Below are 16,694 nucleotides of genomic sequence, written 5' to 3' on the forward strand. Positions count from 1 at the left end.
GCAGCAGGCCAAGCAACCCCGCTTCCTCTTGCCAAGCCGTGGCTGGGGGTTGGGGGGGGGGGGCAAGGCAGCCCTCAGGCAGCTCCCAGAGTGGCTGTAGGGCTCTCGGGACCAGCCTCTAGGCCTGTGATTGAGCCCCGTGTGGAGCCTTCGCGTTGGCTGCCCACCTGCGGCAGAGAGCAGAGCCCCACCCTGACCACTGAGCAGTTCAGCAGCAAGAAGGCCATGGAGAAGGGGGCAGTGTGTCGGGGGGAGGCGGCAGGCTGGCTAGACGCAGGCAGCAGGATCCAGTTCTCCCAGGTCCTTCTCCCCTGGAGCAGCCTGTTCTTCTGCCTGGCCCTTGTGCAAAGGTCCGCATACACAAGAGCCACAGGGTGGCCGCAGAGGCCACGAACGCAGGCCTCAGCGGCCACGCTCTGCAACACGGGGGATTGACCCCTGGCAGTCCGGCCCAAACCTATAAGCCCCACCCCACACAGGGGGCCAAACCACCCCATGCAGCCAGATGCGGGTAAGCAGAACTGCCAAAGCGCAGCTTGCCTGCCAGGAATCTGTCGCAACTTCCCTGAGCCGGCCAGGAGAGGCCCTGCAGATGACGTGCCCCGACTCCACGGGATCGACACAGGAGGGAGCGTTTGTTAGCTGGTGCACCTGATAGGACCGGTTTCCCTGCCCAGGGAAGGCCTGCACCTGCCGGGCTGCTGGCCAAAGGCAACCTGGCTCAAAGGGCAGTGGGGGCAGGGGGCATCCCTTCCCCGATCCCGCCCAGCTGCCCTGGGCCTCAGCAGCGGGGCTCCGCAGCCAAGGTGGCAGAAGAGCTCCTGGGGGAAAGCCTGACCTGCCCCTTTCCCGCTTTACTCCCAAGCTCCTTTGCAGGGACCACGCTGCACGCCGGCCCCTCCGGCTTCAGCCACACACCCCCACACAGAGCTTTCCTGCTGGCCGTCTCTGGCACACCCTCTTCACAAACAGGGCTGGTGGCTGCTCCAAGCCTTTATTGAGTTCTCTGTTCCCCCTTTTTACAGCCACCCGTTCTCCCGGGAGGTCCCCGCGGCTCCCCATCTCGGCCCCCGGAGTTCTGCCCCTCAGGCTCAGGGCTCCAGGCCCCGCATGGCCGCGATGCTGCTGGCCAGCCGCCGGGGCACGGGCTTGGCTGCCTGCTGGTAGTCTTCGGGCTTAGCCTTCAGCAGGAGAAGGGTGTGCTGCAGGGCCTTGGAGGGCTGCAGGCCCAGGGCGTCCAGCACGTTGACCAGGTAGTCTGCGGAGGGAAGAGGGCGGCTCAGGGGAGCTGTTGTGGCATCCCGACTGACTGCAGCTGCTCCAGAGGAGCGGAAGAGAGGCCGTCTCCCGAGAAGGACACGGCCCACTACGGACCCCGCCCCCCTCCTCCCGGCTCACCGATATCCGTGGCCAGCTGCTTGACAGAGTGGGGGGTCAGCTCCGGGATCTGCAGGACGACTTCGCAGTAGGTTTGCATGGTGGCCCTGGCCAGGGAGCCCAGCCAGTAGTCGGCCATGTTGTCCAGCTCAGGAACCTCGTCCCCTGAAGGCAGAGAGGGCACGGCTCTGAGGGTCACGCTGGCACCCCCGGGGAGGGAAGCCGCACCCACCGTTCTGTGGGGGGCAGCGCACTGTCCCGCCTCCTCGCAGGGTTACCGTTTCTTGTTTCTCACCCAGTCTTGGAGGGCCCCAACAGGAATACAAGACGTCCTGTCCGCAAGACCAGGGGCCGCTTCCAAGTGCCTCCAGTGCTGAAGAGCCAGAGGGGTGGCTGAGAGGCCCAGGGAGGCTGGGGGCCATGCATGCACCCCCTCTCCAAGAAGAAGAAGAGTTTGGATTTATACCCCCTTTCTCTCCTGTAAGGAGACTCAAAGGGGCTGACAGTCTCCTTTCCCTTCCCGCCCCCCCCGCCCCACAACAAACACTCTGTGAGGTAGGTGGGGCTGAGAGAGCTCTGAAGAACGGTGACTAGCCCAAGATCACCCAGCAGGCGGGTGTTGGACAGCACAAGCTGATCTGGTTCACCAGATAAGCCTCCACAGCTCGAGTGGCAGAGCAGAGAATCAAACCCGGTTCTCCAGATTAGAGCGCACCTGCTCTTAATGAGCCCTTCTCTACCTTGCTCTGGAGGAAAGGGGAGCTTCCCGGCATGTAGCGCCAGCTCTAGGGCTGAATCCTCCTGCATCACGAAGGGCTCCAGGTGGAGGGGGAGGGACATCAGGTACTGGCCGATCTAGGCGGAAGCAGAGCAGTGGGGGAGGGGAGCCTGAGGCCCAGGGACAGGGCTGGAACCCAGCACATGAGGAATTCCAGGTGGAGCCACAGAGCTACAGCTGACCCCCACTGACTAGGTACCCTTCTTGACTCTCCTGGAGCCAAAACAGCCAAAGGGCACCTTCGGACTGAGGAGCAGAATGCTGGCAGACACCTCCATGGGGAGCCCTGCTTCCCCCCCCCCCCGCCAGCATCTCTGCCCCCAACACCCACCCACCCTCTCCCCAGAGTCTCTTACGTTGCTGACGTACTCCAGGGGAGTGAGACTGAAGCAGGGCAGGTCTTCGGCCAGCATTTCCCCTGGCCCGGCCGTGCTCCAGCCCTGGGCAGCAACCAAAGCAGAGTAGAGTCAGTCAGGGTGGGGCGATGGGGGGGGCACCTTCTCCCCAATCCCCTCCCTCCCCGCACAAAGCCAGCCCACCCACCCACTCACCCCTGGGCCCTCACCTCCATCCGGGGCACCTGCAGAAGCTGCTGCTTGATGCGGAGGAAGACGGAGTCGAAGGCCAGCTGGTGGGCCGCTTGGTTGAGGCGGGTGAGGGCCGAGCGCGGAGCTGCCAGCAGGTTGTGGCTGGTGCCCTTCTCCTGGGAAGCGACAGGGGCCCGTCAGGCCAGGCAGAGCGATGGCCCCTGCTGACCTTTGCAGCCGCCTGGCATCAGGAACCAGGTGTTGCTGCTTGGCACGCCCTGCCTCACCAGCCCAGGCATGGCCTGTCTCAGCTACAGAGTGTTGCTCGGGGGGCGGGCGGGGGGGGGGGGAGGGAGGGTGCTTCTCCGGAGTAACTAGCTTCAGGAGACTACAGGTCCTTAGCCCAGGGGCTGGATGCCCGTTTGGTAGGCTGGGGGCCTCAGTTTGGGGGCCTGGGAAACCTGTCCAGATGGACCACCAAGAACAGACCCAGCCGGACTCCAGGCTACAGCTGCTGCGCCCACCTGCAGCCATTCTAGCTGCACCTGGCAAGCAGAGAACGCACACAAATCTGCCTGCTGCTGGCTCTTGAGCAGAGATCTCCCCTGCCCCCTGCAACCTGACCCTTTCGACGGGACATGCTGCTGGGGATCGAACCTGCGACCTTTTGGGTGCCAAACAGAGGCTGTGCCCCTGAGTCAGGGCTACTAGAGAGTCTGTGCCCCTGGGTCAGGGCTACTAGAGAGTCTGAAGGGTTTTGCAACGCAGCCAGTCATTATGTTGTGCCACCCCTGTTGTACATCTGGCTGCGAAGGGGCCTGCAGGGCAGCAAGAGCCAGCCAAGGATGGCCTGCCAGCTCTGCCCAACTCCTGCGCCCACTGCTGGGTGTGTGTGTGTGTGTGCCCTGTTAAGTCGGGGGCCAGATCACCCCCAGCCCAGGTTCGAGACTGGAGGAGGGAGCCATCTAATCCAACGCGGTCCACACTCAAGAGACCTGCCAAGCCCGCCCCCCCCTCCGGCTGCCTCCCCACCTTCAGGGCATAGAGGGTCTCCAGGAGGGTGGCGTACTCCGCGGGACTCTCTTGCTGGAGGTAGTTGTATTCCTGCCAAGGGTTCTTCACGGCACTTGGCCTCTCCGAGCTGGATTCCTGGAGGCTGCCGAGCCCGCAGGAGCTGTACGAGTCCGAAAGGTACTTGCCGGCCGTGGAGAGGATCCTGTAGCCGAAGGGAGACCGGGAAAGGCTGGCTTCCAAAATGGCTCTGGATCAGGGCCCAAGGGCCAAACCATTTGAGGCTTTAAAAAAAAGTACACCAGGGAAAGAAAACACAAAAGGGGCAACCATTTCTCCAGGCAACGAAGGACCGCCTTCCTTTGTCAGAAGAGGGAGATGAAACGGGGCCCAAATTTTTAAAGAGCCCCCCCACATCTTCCACCTCTCCGTCTAGAGGCCTTGCTAAGCCCCTCTCTCTCTAAACATCTGCTCTGCACTGACAGAGGCCCCAACAGCCACCCTCCAAGACCCCCCCCCCCAAAAAAACCCCTTGCCTCTTGCCTACCATTTCCCACCTGTTAGCCAGCTGCTGCTCCAAGTCTCCACACTGGCGCAGGAGTTCTCCACAGGCAGCCATGATTCTGCGGGGGAGAGAAAGGGAGCTGTCAGCCCCCCCCCCCGCAAGTGCGCCAGGCTCCCCCCCCCCCACAAAGGCAGCCACACGTCCTTCGCTTCTTGTGGGGCACCCAGGATCGCCAGCATGAGGGAAGACCGGGCTTTGGGATTTCCCTTGGGGGAGATGCTGGGGGGACGGGCTCAGCCTCTCTGCCAGGGTCAGGGCTACTAGAGAGTCTGAATAGCCCCTGCTGCCCCGGAAATACGCAGCTTGGCTCACTTCCTTGCTCTCTGCTTGCAGCACCTGCCATGGGTGGAACCTAACCCAGGAAGGGAGGGGAGAGAAGCCCCCAGCCCTTGTGGTTCCTTCACAGTATCCCCCCCGCCCCGCAATTGCAACAGGCACAGAAGAAGAGGAGGAGGGCTCCCTCGCCCTCTGCTGCCCCTAGAGCCTGGGAGGACACGCAGCCCAGTTCACATCCACCGGTTTTACCGGATAGAGCTCTGGAAAGCAGTCCAGTCTTCCTGGAAGAGAGAATGGAGAGAGATCTCGTCCAGCTTGCACTTCTTCCGGATCGACTGCAGGGCGCTGCCAAAGTCCGAGGCATACCTGCGGGAGGGGCAGAGGAGGCAGGAACTAGCCAGGAAGCAGTCCCTCTGGCCCAAAAGGTCAAAAGGAAGAGTCTGGTCTCAGGTGGACGGGGGGGGGGGGCAGGCTCAGCCACACCCCAGTGCCCAGGCTCCAAGCCCCTCCCAAGAGACAGGGTGACTTGGCTGCTCTTGAGCCCTTGGAGCCCGGCAGAGTCCCACTCCTTATTGGGGAGAGAAAGGGAGGCCTGCCGTATACTAAAGCCAACATTCTCAAGCAGTAAATGACCCCTCCCAACCTGCTCAGCTAATTGGCCCCCCCGCCCTGTGCCAACCACCAAGGCCACTGCCCCCGCCCCCAGGGACTTACTTGCCAAAGAGGGCCCGCAGGGCCTTGAGAAGGCCGCCCACCCCCAGCCCGTCGGTCAGCTTGAGGCAGTTGTCAACCGCCTGGAGGGCCATGCCGAAGAGCTTGCCCACAGACTGGCACAACTCCTGGACGCAGTCCATCAGCTCCCCGTGTTCCTGCAAAGCCCCCCAGCACACGTCAGCCTCTGCCCCCCGGCTCAGAAAAGGCCACTTTGCCCTCTCCCAGGCCTCCACTCCAGCCGGCCTCCCTTGGCTGGGGACTGGCCACGTCTGCTGGCCCTTCAGGCACTGCTGCAAGCGACAGAAAGACCTGGCCGCGGGGAAGGCAAGAGAGGCCATCACTTGCAAAATGGCCCTCGGGGCCAAAGGTCAGGGCGCACAGAACATGGCCGGGGGCTGTTGACTCCTTCCTGGTCTGGAGCCACCTTGGAGGCCTCTCCCCTTCCCCTGCTCTGAGACAACAGGGGCCCCTCACGCTCCAAGGCAGCAGCACAGAGGCCAGAGAGGGACCCTTGGCTGCAGCCTACGTTCAGCCATGTACAGCCCAATTTGATTGCTCTCCTCCTGGCTTACGGTGTTCGTGGCTTATTTTGGTAATGCTCAGCGCTTGCACAGAGCCTGCACTAGGCCTCGCTTACCAGAGGGACCTCGCTCATCTGGATGAGGAGATTCTCTTCCTCCAGGGCCCCGTACTGCAGCTGGAAGGGCTTGTAGGGTCCGTAGATGGCCTCCACCAGCTCCGTCACCTTCACCAAGTTGCATTCCTCTGGAGAGCCAAGAGGAGAAGATCAGCGTCAGGGACTTCGCCATTTCTATGGCACTTATTTATTCAGGATCTTCGCCATTTCTATGGCACTTATTTATTCAGGATCTTTACATAGCTGCTTTTCTCCCTGGGGCCCAAGATGGGTCACGGCACAACATAAAAGCACACAAATAATGTATAAAACCCAAACTTTAACAGTAAAAACTACAACAGCTGATGCCACACTGAGATTATGGATCCTGAGCTGTGGTTTTAATATACACCCCCCACCCCCCACAAAAAAGACTCAAGAAACTCCCCAGCCAAGCTGGCATTTGGGGCGATGTCAGCATCTGATAGCCCCCACTCTCCCCCTCCACTAAGTCTCTGGCCTACACAGCCTTCCCTCACCCCACCATATGGAAAGAGCTTTGGGGTGGGGAGGGTCAGACTGTAAGGCACACTCAGGGATCAACAGAAGGGAGGCTGCTGGCAAGCCCCAGATTGGGGCACCCCTCGAAATCCCCAGCATGAAAAAGTTGAATGGGCAGCGGCTGGAATTGCTGGATGAGGGGATCCCCGCAGTGACTTGGTCTCCTGCCGAAGAATCCCTTGGATTCCCCTCAGACTTGTTGAAGAGCATTTGAAATACATAATTTGGGGCCATCTCATGCCAACAGTATACCAAAGTGACTTTTAACAGTCTGGCTGCTGCTTGTGGCGCTGGGGGGAGGGGGGGGAGAGACTTGTGTAACTTGGAAGTGTCTCTGCACAGCCTGCTAGTAGCTTCAGAGATGAGGCATCTCTTAGCGTAGAACCAAAGTGGGGTTTCTTCCTGGTCACCCATGTTGAGAAAAAATCCTGGCACAACCCGAGGCCCACGGACATCAGTCCATGAGTTCCTCAGGCACACAAGGCCCAGATGCTGCCTGTGAAAACACGGGCAGGGGAACACCCCCCCACTTCCTATCCCCAAGTGACCTCAGCGATGGTCCAACAGGTGCCTCTCTCCCTTTCCCGCACCCAGCCAAGCGCAAGATGGTGCCGCCTCCTGACTCCAAGAGGCCGGGTCACCGGGGTTTGCGAGAAGCAGAAGTGCTAAGCACTATTTACTCAAGGTAGTATCAGAAATGTGCCACTTCAGCAAACACACTGAGGACTGTGTCAATACCACCACGGTAAGTTAAACAAAGTTTGGTACAAATGTTATGTAACCTATAAATACCATTAAAGCTGCCCTGACAAACGGCCCCGTGTTCCTGTAAAAACTCCCACGCACACAAACCTGGGGGGGGGGAGGAGCTGGGGGGGCGCACTTACTTAAACTGGGCTGCAGGGCCACCTCCAGCCCCCGTGCGAAGTAGGCCGTGGTTGCATACAGGCCCAGGAGTTGGCCCAGCTTGCTCTCGGGGCCAGCCTGCTCCATGGCGGTGCTGAGGCAGGCGGGGATGGAGGGCACCAAAGCCCTGAGCACCTGGATCAGCAGGACAGTCACCACCTGGGGAGGGTTCTGGAACACCTGCAGGAGACAGAGAGGAGATCGGGAATCAGGAATGAGAACGGGGAGGGGGGTCAGCTGCACACGGCAGTTCCAGGCCTCGCAGGCAGGGCCCGTGGCTCCAAGGAAAGGGCGCCGGGGAAACGCATCTTCCTGCACATCTGGTCACAGAAGCAACCCAAAGATGGGAGGCTGATGCAAAAAGGAAACAGCTTTGGATGCAGTCCGTGAATCTTCCACTGGGCAGTCAAGGAGCGACTTCACAAACTAGATAGACTAGAGGTCTGCAACTTTTGGCCATGCTGGCAGGGGCTGGTGGGATTTGTAGTCCATGAACATCTGGAGAGCCACAGGTTGCAGACCCCTGAGGTAGATGGAGACCCCTTCGTTCTGCCCACTGCACGGCCCAGTGGCTTGATTCTGAGGCATCCAGAATATCTGGTTCAAAAGCTCATCTGCTGTAAAAATGGCATACTGGCTGGGGGTGGAGGGGGTGGGCTCAGAACGTCTCCATATTCCAGTCTCGTAAATAATCCCCTGCCTGGCTGCCTGTGTCTCCCCACCCCCTGCCTGAAAAAGCCTACTTTACATAATGGTACCGCTTTGGAGTCTGCCCTGCACGCACACTGACTCCGGGGAAAGGCACCCACCCAGGGTGCCCGGCTGCTCCCCAGCAAAGGTTATCCCTAGTCCGAACAGGGCAAATTCCTGCAGTTCTCCTCCCAGAAACAGCTCCCATCCATCACATCGGAGATAAACATCAGTTTTACTCTTCACGGGTGAAAGGACCCATTGGCCTAATCTGATGAAGTTGGCAATTGCCTACGAAAGCTCGGCTGTAACAGGCAGGGCTAGACTCCAATGCCGGTCCCCCCACCACCACCACCTGTCTATCTCCTCGTGATTGTTACGGGACTGAAAGCCAGCAGTCCAGACCACGGGTCCTTGCGGGATGGAGGCTGCCTCTCTGCACCCTTTCCAGACAGTAAAAGGAGATGCCCAGGAGTCCAGCCGGTGGGTCAGTCCCAGGAAGGTTAGACTGACTCCTCCCCCTTGTTGCTCTGAGGCAAAAGTCAACTGCAGCAGAGGGGAGAATTCTGCTCCCTCAAAAAGCCACGCTCTGCCACTTCCTAAGCTTTCAATCTGGAAAGTTCTATAATTTTAATACTCTGTCTTTGCCCTGATACTGGATGGCGCAAGCTAGCCCCACCCCATCCTATATCAGAAGCTCAGCAGGCTTGGCCCTCACAAGTACTTGGATGGGGAAACCACCCAAGAAAGCCAGGGTCTTTGGGCAGAGGCAGGCAAGGCCAAAGCGTTCCTGAACTTCTCTCGCTTTGACCGAGGTCCAGTCCACCTTCCATCTTTCCAAGACAGGCAGACCAAAATTAAAGCAAACAAATGAATGAACAGACACCAGGCCAACATACACAAATCGGGTACTGTGATGGATGCTAGCTGGAACACACACCTAGCGAGGCCACCTGGCCGGAAAGCCAGAGTCCAACCCAGACTGGACATGTCCCAAGCGGCTAGATCTGGCACTACTCTCCTAGCCAGGAAGGAGCTTCCGGCTAGCAGTTGTGGCCTGAGCCACATTCTCGGACGCACGCAAGGTTAAAATGCAGGGAAACGGAATACACGTTGATACCCTTAAGTACTGGACAAACAGGCCTCCTCTAGAAAAGCAAAGAGCTGGTTCCCCAGGTTGCCATTTCATTGGCAAAGATTACTATTCCAGGTGGGAAACCTGAGCCAGCTGGACCTGTGGAGAGTCCAAGTCAGAATCACCTGGGATTAGACAAAGCGGAGCCGGGACAGCAGACTCCCCCTCCCCCAACAACCCCCAGGGCCAGCTTCATTTATTTATTTAAAGACATCTCAGAGTGGGACGGGCCAACGCTGACCTCCCGCTGGCCGCATCCTTTGAGCTGGCGCCAGCAGCCCTCCTGGGCCAGACAGCGGCTGCCCCGGCGGCACCCAGACCTTGCCTACCTGGGAGGCCCACTGCAGCTGTGAGTGCCAGGTGCCCAACAGCACGTCGTAGAGCTCCGTCAGCTGACGATCCAAGGGGAGGTCGGACTGGCACAAGTCCTGCCACGCAGACACCAGCTGCACCTGCGGGCAAGGAACGAGGCTGGCATCGCTACCCACCAGGAGTTGCCACCCTTGGGCAAAAGGGAAGCAAGGGGGCACTTGCTGTCATTCCTCAGAACTCCCCCCCCCCACTCCACAACAACAAGGAGCCATGTGGGATGCAGCCCCCAAGAACCAGTCTGCAAAGCATGGCTCTTGACCCGCGGGATCAGGACCCAGCCAAATTGGGCCGTGAGAAACAGCCGTGAGAAACTAACTCATCCCGCTCTTTTGTACATGGATGCTGAGGGGGGCTCACAGAATCACCTCAGGAGCAGCAGTGGCATAGTGGTTGAGAGCAGGTGCATTCTAATCTGGAGGAACCGGGTTTGATTCTCCGCTCTGCCACCTGAGCTGTGGAGGCTTATCTGGGGAATTCAGATTAGCCTGGGCACTCCCACACACGCCAGCTGGGTGACCTTGGGCTAGTCACAGTTTATCGGAGCTCTCTCAGCCCCACCTACCTCACAGGGTGTTTGTTGTGAGGGGGGAAGGGCAAGGAGATTGTCAGCCCCTTTGAGTCTCCCACAGGAGAGAAAGGGGGGATATAAATCCAAACTCTTCTTCTTCTCTGTGTGTGTGGTGGGGAGTGGGGGGGGGGGGTCAAGCTGGAAGCACCTGTGGAAGATGAACCGGGTCCCAGCAGAGAGGCCACCTGGCTGCGCTGGCCATTTAATTAAATGTGGTATGCTGCTCACCACAGAGCATGAAACCCACACCAGCTGAAGGGCCTGGCAGGGACCCGCCCCAGAGGCCCATAGCGGGGAGGCATCCCTTGGAGCCTGACCGGGGCCTGGCCAGCTGCCCAAAACTTGGCTCTTCCGCTGCCAGGGGCTTCTCAGGTGGAGCCGGCCCCGGAGCCTCCTTCTGCTTCTCTGGCCTGAACAGGAGCGGGGAAAACTTCCAGCGTGGAATTTCAGCTGCAGGCCCCCCTCTGCCGTAAAGACACATGCAGCCCCCCACCCGCACATGATAAGAGGGGCTTCGCCTCCCTTCCCAAGAACAGGGAGGCAGGAGTGGTTGGGCAGCTCTGCCCCTGGGGGAGAGAGGGCAGGGTACCTTGTGGCATTTGTAGTAGTAGGCCAGCAGCTGAGGCAGGCGGTCGATCTCGGTGAAGACCTTCACAAACACTTGGGCCTGATCTGGAAAATGTAAGGAATTCCAAAGAGCAGAAATAAAAGGCTTTTGAATATAAGTCCGTTTATTCAGACATCTTAGAAAGCACACACACACACGACATGACAGGAATGAGACCTCCCGCCCAAACTACAGGTTATAACGTACCCGAATCCTCCCCCCTCCCTGGCCCATCCGGGCCCATCTCATGAGAACGGAATGCTCATCCTGGACAGCAAGATAAGCCGTCCACCAAGGTTGTTGCTGCCGAATCTGGCCCGTCGCCCGGCTGGAGGCATTCCGTCAAGGCCAGCTGGCTGGGAGAGAACCAGGCAGAATCGCCATCCTTACAGCAGCAGTCACAATAGAAACCTCCCCCCGCCCCCCCACCCCCCCAAGACACCCAGCATCCAGTCATGGGAGCAACAGTGCCAAAGAGCCCCAGGCAGCCAGGCCTCGAGTTCAACGCCCACCACAGACCCTTTTTGACAGCCCTTCTGGAGTATTGTGGGTTTTCCAGGCCGTATGGCCGTGTTCCAGTAGCATTCTCTCCTGATGTTTCACCTGCATCTGCAGCTGGCATCTTCAAAGGATCCTCTGAAGATGCCAGCCACCGATGCAGGTGAAACGTCAGGAGAAAATGCGACTGGAACACGGCCATACAGCACGGAAACCCCACAACACCCCAGTGATTCTGGCTGTGAAAACCTTTGACAATACTTCTGGAGTAGCGGGAACAATTGGTATCCCCTGAACTGTTAAAAGAAAAAAATATGGTAGGAAAAGCAAAAGGTTGAGGGGGTTTTGAACCTCCTCTGCATGGGAAGAAGGAGCCTGGAAAAAAAGGGGTGGGGATATTGCAGACAAAATTACAGCGGAGGAACCAGGCAGAGAGGATTGTTTCCCCCTTTCCCCAAACGCCAGGGCTTGTGCACCCAACGCAGTAGATTCAGCCCAGGCAAGGAGGAAGCTCTTCTTTAGTGAGAAGGCGATGAAAATGCAGAACTCACTGCCACAAAGTGAGGGGACTGTGGTCAGTTAAGCAGTTTACAGAACAGGGGCGTTCCAATGGCTAAACGGAACCTCTGCCGTCAGGGGTTGCATCTCTGCTGGTGGGAGGGGTGAGGCCTGGGGCCTTGAAGGGCATCTGGAGAGCCACTAGGACAAATGGGGGGCAGGGAGGGGGAATTAGTTGGGTCCTGCTAGTCTGATATTACAGGGCTCTTCCGATGTTCTTAGGAAGCAGCAGCTCCAAGCGCGGAGCAAGGATGCCCCCTGCCTGTGGATTCCTAGTTGTGCACCAAGGGACCCAGCCATGGAGAGAAAGAGTGGAGCTCAGACAAGGATGGATTCATATAATTGTACGGTCTGCCTGTGCTTCGTAATTCACAGAACAAATTCACAGAACAGATTAGCAGCTGGAGTGTTGTGGGGTTTCCAGTTTGTATAGTCAGCAGCATTTTCTTTCTGTTGCTGGCATCTTCAGAGGATCTTCTGAAGATGCCAGCCACAGGATCCTCTGAAGATGCCAGCTGCAGAGGCAGGCAAAACGTCAGGAGAAAATGCTACTGGAACACAGCCATACAGCCCAGAAACCCCACAACATCCCAGTGATTCTGGCCGTGAAAGCCTTTGACAATAAATTAGCAGCTGATCACAGCTAAGAAATGATCCCATTCCAACCAGAGACGCTAGATCACAGACGCTAGATCCAAGCCACAGAGAGCCACCCAGCCTGCAAATGCTGCCTTTTGGAGGCTACCAAAAAAGGGCTCTGGATCCCAGGAAGGGGACTGGCCATCAAGAAGGGCCTTGCATGGACCTAGCCCCCAGCTCTGGGCTGGCTCTTTCTCTGTGCCTGGACTCCACAGCCATGGAAGGGTTTTATTTTTCCAGCTGTACACACACACACACACACACACACACAATTACATATCAGTTTACAACTCCTGGGCCATTTCCATGCTTGCATTCAACAGGCTCCACCAACCCCCTCTTCCACATCAAAGCCACTGAGCCCCACTGACCGACAGACTGCATGTTGAAGGCTGCCACAATCTGGGGGCTGGCCAAGGCCTCCAGCCGGTTCTTCAGGGCCTCCAGGTGCACACACTTCTCTGAGTAGTCTGGGGTGTCCACCAGCACTGCCAGACTGCTCTGCATGCTGGTCAGCTTGGCTGAGATCAAAGGCACATCCTGTCCCCAAGAAGAAACCACCCCACATTTCGGTTATCATCAGTTTCCCAGTTCGATTAGCACCACCCAGCACTGGCAAGAGCAGACATCCCCTCTCCTGCTGCAAGCAAGGGGGAGTTCAGAACACAAAGGCAGCCCCCTTCCCTCCAACCCTTTATTTCAATCTCTGGGTCAATGCCATCCACGCTGCTGAATCTTTTTATCCACCCCACTCCACTCCACTCCACCCCACCGCCCACACACACACACACACACAATGACCAAAGACTTCAATTTCCAGGCTGGCAATAAAGCAAATTGACGCAACACAGACAGGTGGGAATCCAAAGTGCCTGCAGCTGATAAGGTTACTTCTGCAAAGCCACTCTTGAAGAACCACAGGCTTGCACTTTATTGTATAGACAGCCAGGACACACTTCACATCCCTCAACCTGACTTGTCTGCTCCAAAGCAGCACCGCCAAGGAAGAAAAGCAAGCATTCCAGAAGCTGCACCTGAATGCCAGGTGGATCTCTCTGGAGGGACAGGTATGCAAGCCAGGGGCCACCTTTTACCATGACCCACTACAGCTTTGACAGTGCCTCCATTAGTCTGACAGACAGAAGCCACAGGAGGGGGGGGGGGTATCTCTGGACCACCCTCTCTTCCCATTCACAGCCATGCAGGCAAGGAAAAGAAATACCTGGGTTTTAAAAGTCTCTTCGATGTCTGCGCTGAGCGTGCTCCACTTATCAGCTTCCTGGAGCGACTCAGCTGCGAGCTGCATCTTGGACTTCACGTGATCCAGTTCCACCAACACCTGGGATAGTAGCAGTAGTGGAAGTCTTTATTGGCATAAACATATTAATAAAGTACAGACCATAAGATACAGAAAGAGCCAAAAACACAAATCGCTTCGGCTTTAAAAGCTCTAACAACAGACATAAAAGTCAAATAAACAATATTGTAATATTACAAACCATTTAATGAGCTAATCTATAATATTTAATTAAAAAATTAGCTACATTCGCACAAACAGTAGGATCAGGATTGTCTAAGATTAAAGGGATCTCAAGAGTATCAGTTAATTGATTATATAAAAATGGAGTAAGGAGAGACTGGTTCATCCTAACTTTAGCAAATCTTGGACAGTGGAAGAAAATGTGATCGAGCATCTCAGTGTGGCCTGAGTTACGTGGGCATAGTCTTCTTGGTTGGCCTATTTGTTGGTATCTACCATACAGAAGCACAGAGGGCATAATATTAAATCGGGCAAGAGGCATAGCTCTTCTTTGTGTCGAATTTAAAAGATTAGCTATGTGCCCTTGCTCTAGGGGGAATGAGCAGAGTTAAGGGGGAACATGTTTTCCTAGCGGCAACTATCATATCATGATACTCTTGTTCTTGAAACGTAGTTTTCAAACAACTATATGCCTCAGATGGAGTGAGAGAATACAATGAATCTAATGAAAGGCCGATAGTACCATTTTTTTTCCTGCGACAGAGAGAACAATTGGTGGTGGTGACACATGAAACAGATCCTCAGCGACACCAGTCCCCAGGATAGGTGCCTCGGTGCCCTCCCCCTCCAGTACCTGCATGGACTGTGCTGTGTCCTGCTCCAGCCTTTGGATGTCTTCCCTCACCAAAACCATCTGTTCCTTCAGAAAGGTTGCCTCTTGCTTCAGGGCCTCCACCTCCCGCAGGACTCGGGGCATGCTCTGCAGCGCTTGGTGGCTCGTCTCTGCGGAAAGAAGTGGCAGAGGTGGTCAGGCACTGCAAAGCCTCGTTTTGTAGGAACCACCGGAGCGACAGAGGCTGGGACTGGAAACAGGCTGCCTCCAGACTGTCAGGAAGACAGCCCTGCAAGGACACAGAGGCACGCTGTGTGTATGTGTGTGGGGGAGGGGAGGGCACACTCTACAGCTCCTCACCTTCCACTGCTTTGTTGACCTCTTGGATAAAAAGCTGCAGCTTCATCACCAGGGTGGCGGCGTGGGCATCCACCTTGCCAGGCGCCTCCTGCTGCACTGCTCGGAAGGCCCCATTCACCCAGGCCTTCACCTCAAAGTCCTCCGCCAGGAATTTGGAGAAGTCCATGCTGGCCTGCAGCAGCCCTTGATTGGGGCAGAGGAATGAAAGCAGGGGAGCTGGAAGGACAGAGTTAGGAACCAGGAATTAGCATCATCCCATCCCTCAAGGCCAAGTGCAGCTAGCCCAACCACTCCTAGTCCCAGAGGCAGGAAGGTCTAAAGTGACCAGGAGCCCAAGCAGCTCGGATGTTGACCCCAAACCAGACCGGGCAAGGGCTTCTGCAGAACCTCCTGGAAGGCAAAAATCCCCAAACCAAGGGCACCCCTCCCCATCCCCATTAGATCTTCCAGGGTGTGTGTGTGTGTGTGAAAAACCCGCCCAGGAGAACTCAATGCTGCAGGGCCAAGTGGCCGGGTTCACACGTGCAAGAAAATCAAGATCTGAACACACTGGATAAGTAGGCGGGCGTACACAAGAAGCAATTCAGGTGGATCGTGACCAAACATGAGCTGTCACTTACAGGAGGGAAGGGATGCCTTCCAATGCTATGGATCTACTGCACACATTCACACACACGCGTGCATGCACGAGCACCTGGGCACGGTCCTGGGAGGAAGGGGGCTCACCTGCGCACAGGTGCAAAGCAGCGCGACCTGCGGCTTCCCCAGTCTAAGTCAAGAAGCCGCCATCTTGCCTGAGGGGTGCTGCGCACTCCGAAGCTCCGCCTACCGTGGCTTCATGCCCTTCTTTCAGAGACTTCCCAGAGCCCTCTCCTCTGCGCCTGTGATTGGCTCAATACTGCCCAACGGGGCCCAGGATTGGTTCAGAAACCACGGCGCACGGCATCCGGCGATTGGGTACTTGGCATGAAGGGGAGGGCGGGCAATTGCTGCTCATCCTCCCCGCCAGGCGGAATTCTCCGCCCCTTGTAGCGCCTCCTCCGAGGCGGACCTGGCAGAAAACTACATAGTCACGCGCGCCACCGGCGAGCCTGCGCACCAGTGGTCTCGGCAGGCAGGGTCGGTCTGAGGCAGGGGGTCTGCAACCTGCGGCTGTCCAGATGTTCTTGGACTACAAATCCCATCAGCCCCTGCCAGCCCCATGCTATATAGAAAACCAGGGGCTGATGGGATTTGTAGTCCAAGAACATCTGGACAATCTTTATTTTAAATGTCAAAAATTATTTGCAGCTCCAAGTGTTTTCTTTTCCCATGGACAACAGGTCCAAATGGCTCTTTGAGTGTTAAAGGTTCCCTACCCCTGCACTAGACAGTGTGAAACAGACTTTTCTCTGTGATACACCTCTGAAGATGCCAGCCACAGATGCAGGCGAAACGTTAGGAACAAGATCCACCAGACCACGGCCACACAGCCTGGAAATCCCACCACAACCAGTTGAATCCGGCCGTGAAAGCCTTCCACAATATATAGTCAAAGTCTTTCCTCCGTAGAAACGCATTGGGTAGACCTGGCCTCCTTCTTCCCCTCCAGGCCTATTCCTTTGAGCAATTTAATAAAATTCTAATGTTTTACTGCTGAACTTGAACAGCCTCTAATGGTTATAATATGGGTCTAGGAAGTAAAAATAGAAAGGAAAGGCAGCTCTACCAAGCGGCCTAACTTGCAGGGTCGTCGTGCACCGTGGGGGGATCTGAGTGAGGCCCCTTCACAGCCCGACTCCTACGCTCTTGACCTCCCCCCCCCTTCCTCCCTCCAGGGGTCTGCAACCTGCGGCTGTCCAGA

At 57.0% G+C, this 16,694-nt stretch overlaps 1 protein-coding gene across 4 annotated transcripts; it reads right to left on the reverse strand.

Annotated features, from left to right (window-relative positions):
• Window positions 1–978: 978 nt before the first annotated feature.
• Window positions 979–15,830, reverse strand: COG7 (component of oligomeric golgi complex 7). Of its 4 annotated transcripts, none has more exons than XM_048495490.1 (18): window positions 15,578–15,830; window positions 14,852–15,034; window positions 14,513–14,661; window positions 13,621–13,737; window positions 12,770–12,938; window positions 10,686–10,768; window positions 9,486–9,608; window positions 7,313–7,511; window positions 5,886–6,013; window positions 5,249–5,403; window positions 4,784–4,900; window positions 4,251–4,316; window positions 3,715–3,898; window positions 2,721–2,858; window positions 2,512–2,595; window positions 2,118–2,232; window positions 1,399–1,542; window positions 979–1,258 (listed from the first exon to the last, which is right to left on the reverse strand). In XM_048495490.1, the coding sequence occupies exons 2-18, from the start codon at window positions 15,015–15,017 to the stop codon at window positions 1,092–1,094; spliced, it is 2,304 nt and encodes a 767-aa protein (XP_048351447.1). In that variant the 5' UTR covers window positions 15,018–15,034; window positions 15,578–15,830; the 3' UTR covers window positions 979–1,091. The 4 variants fall into 4 exon arrangements, with proteins under 4 accessions (XP_048351447.1, XP_048351446.1, XP_048351444.1 ...); XM_048495489.1 differs by having other exon boundaries at window positions 14,852–15,067; window positions 15,616–15,829; XM_048495487.1 differs by having other exon boundaries at window positions 14,852–15,067; window positions 15,578–15,828.
• Window positions 15,831–16,694: the final 864 nt, after the last annotated feature.

The sequence above is a fragment of the Sphaerodactylus townsendi genome, linkage group LG04 (genome assembly GCF_021028975.2).
Source record: "Sphaerodactylus townsendi isolate TG3544 linkage group LG04, MPM_Stown_v2.3, whole genome shotgun sequence".
Classification (NCBI taxonomy): domain Eukaryota; kingdom Metazoa; phylum Chordata; class Lepidosauria; order Squamata; family Sphaerodactylidae; genus Sphaerodactylus; species Sphaerodactylus townsendi.

Bases quoted from the DNA above. Each gene is read 5' to 3' on its own strand.
- COG7 (XM_048495490.1), bottom strand. From the start codon at position 15,017: ATGGACTTCTCCAAATTCCTGGCGGAGGACTTTGAGGTGAAGGCCTGG. The intron at 2,859-3,714 runs GTGGGGAGGCAG...GTCGCTTCCCAG, and splicing joins AGACCCTCTATGCCCTGAAG to GAGAAGGGCACCAGCCACAA. The intron at 1,543-2,117 runs GTAGAGAAGGGC...CTCTGCCTTCAG, and splicing joins CCCCTTTCCTCCAGAGCAAG to GGGACGAGGTTCCTGAGCTG.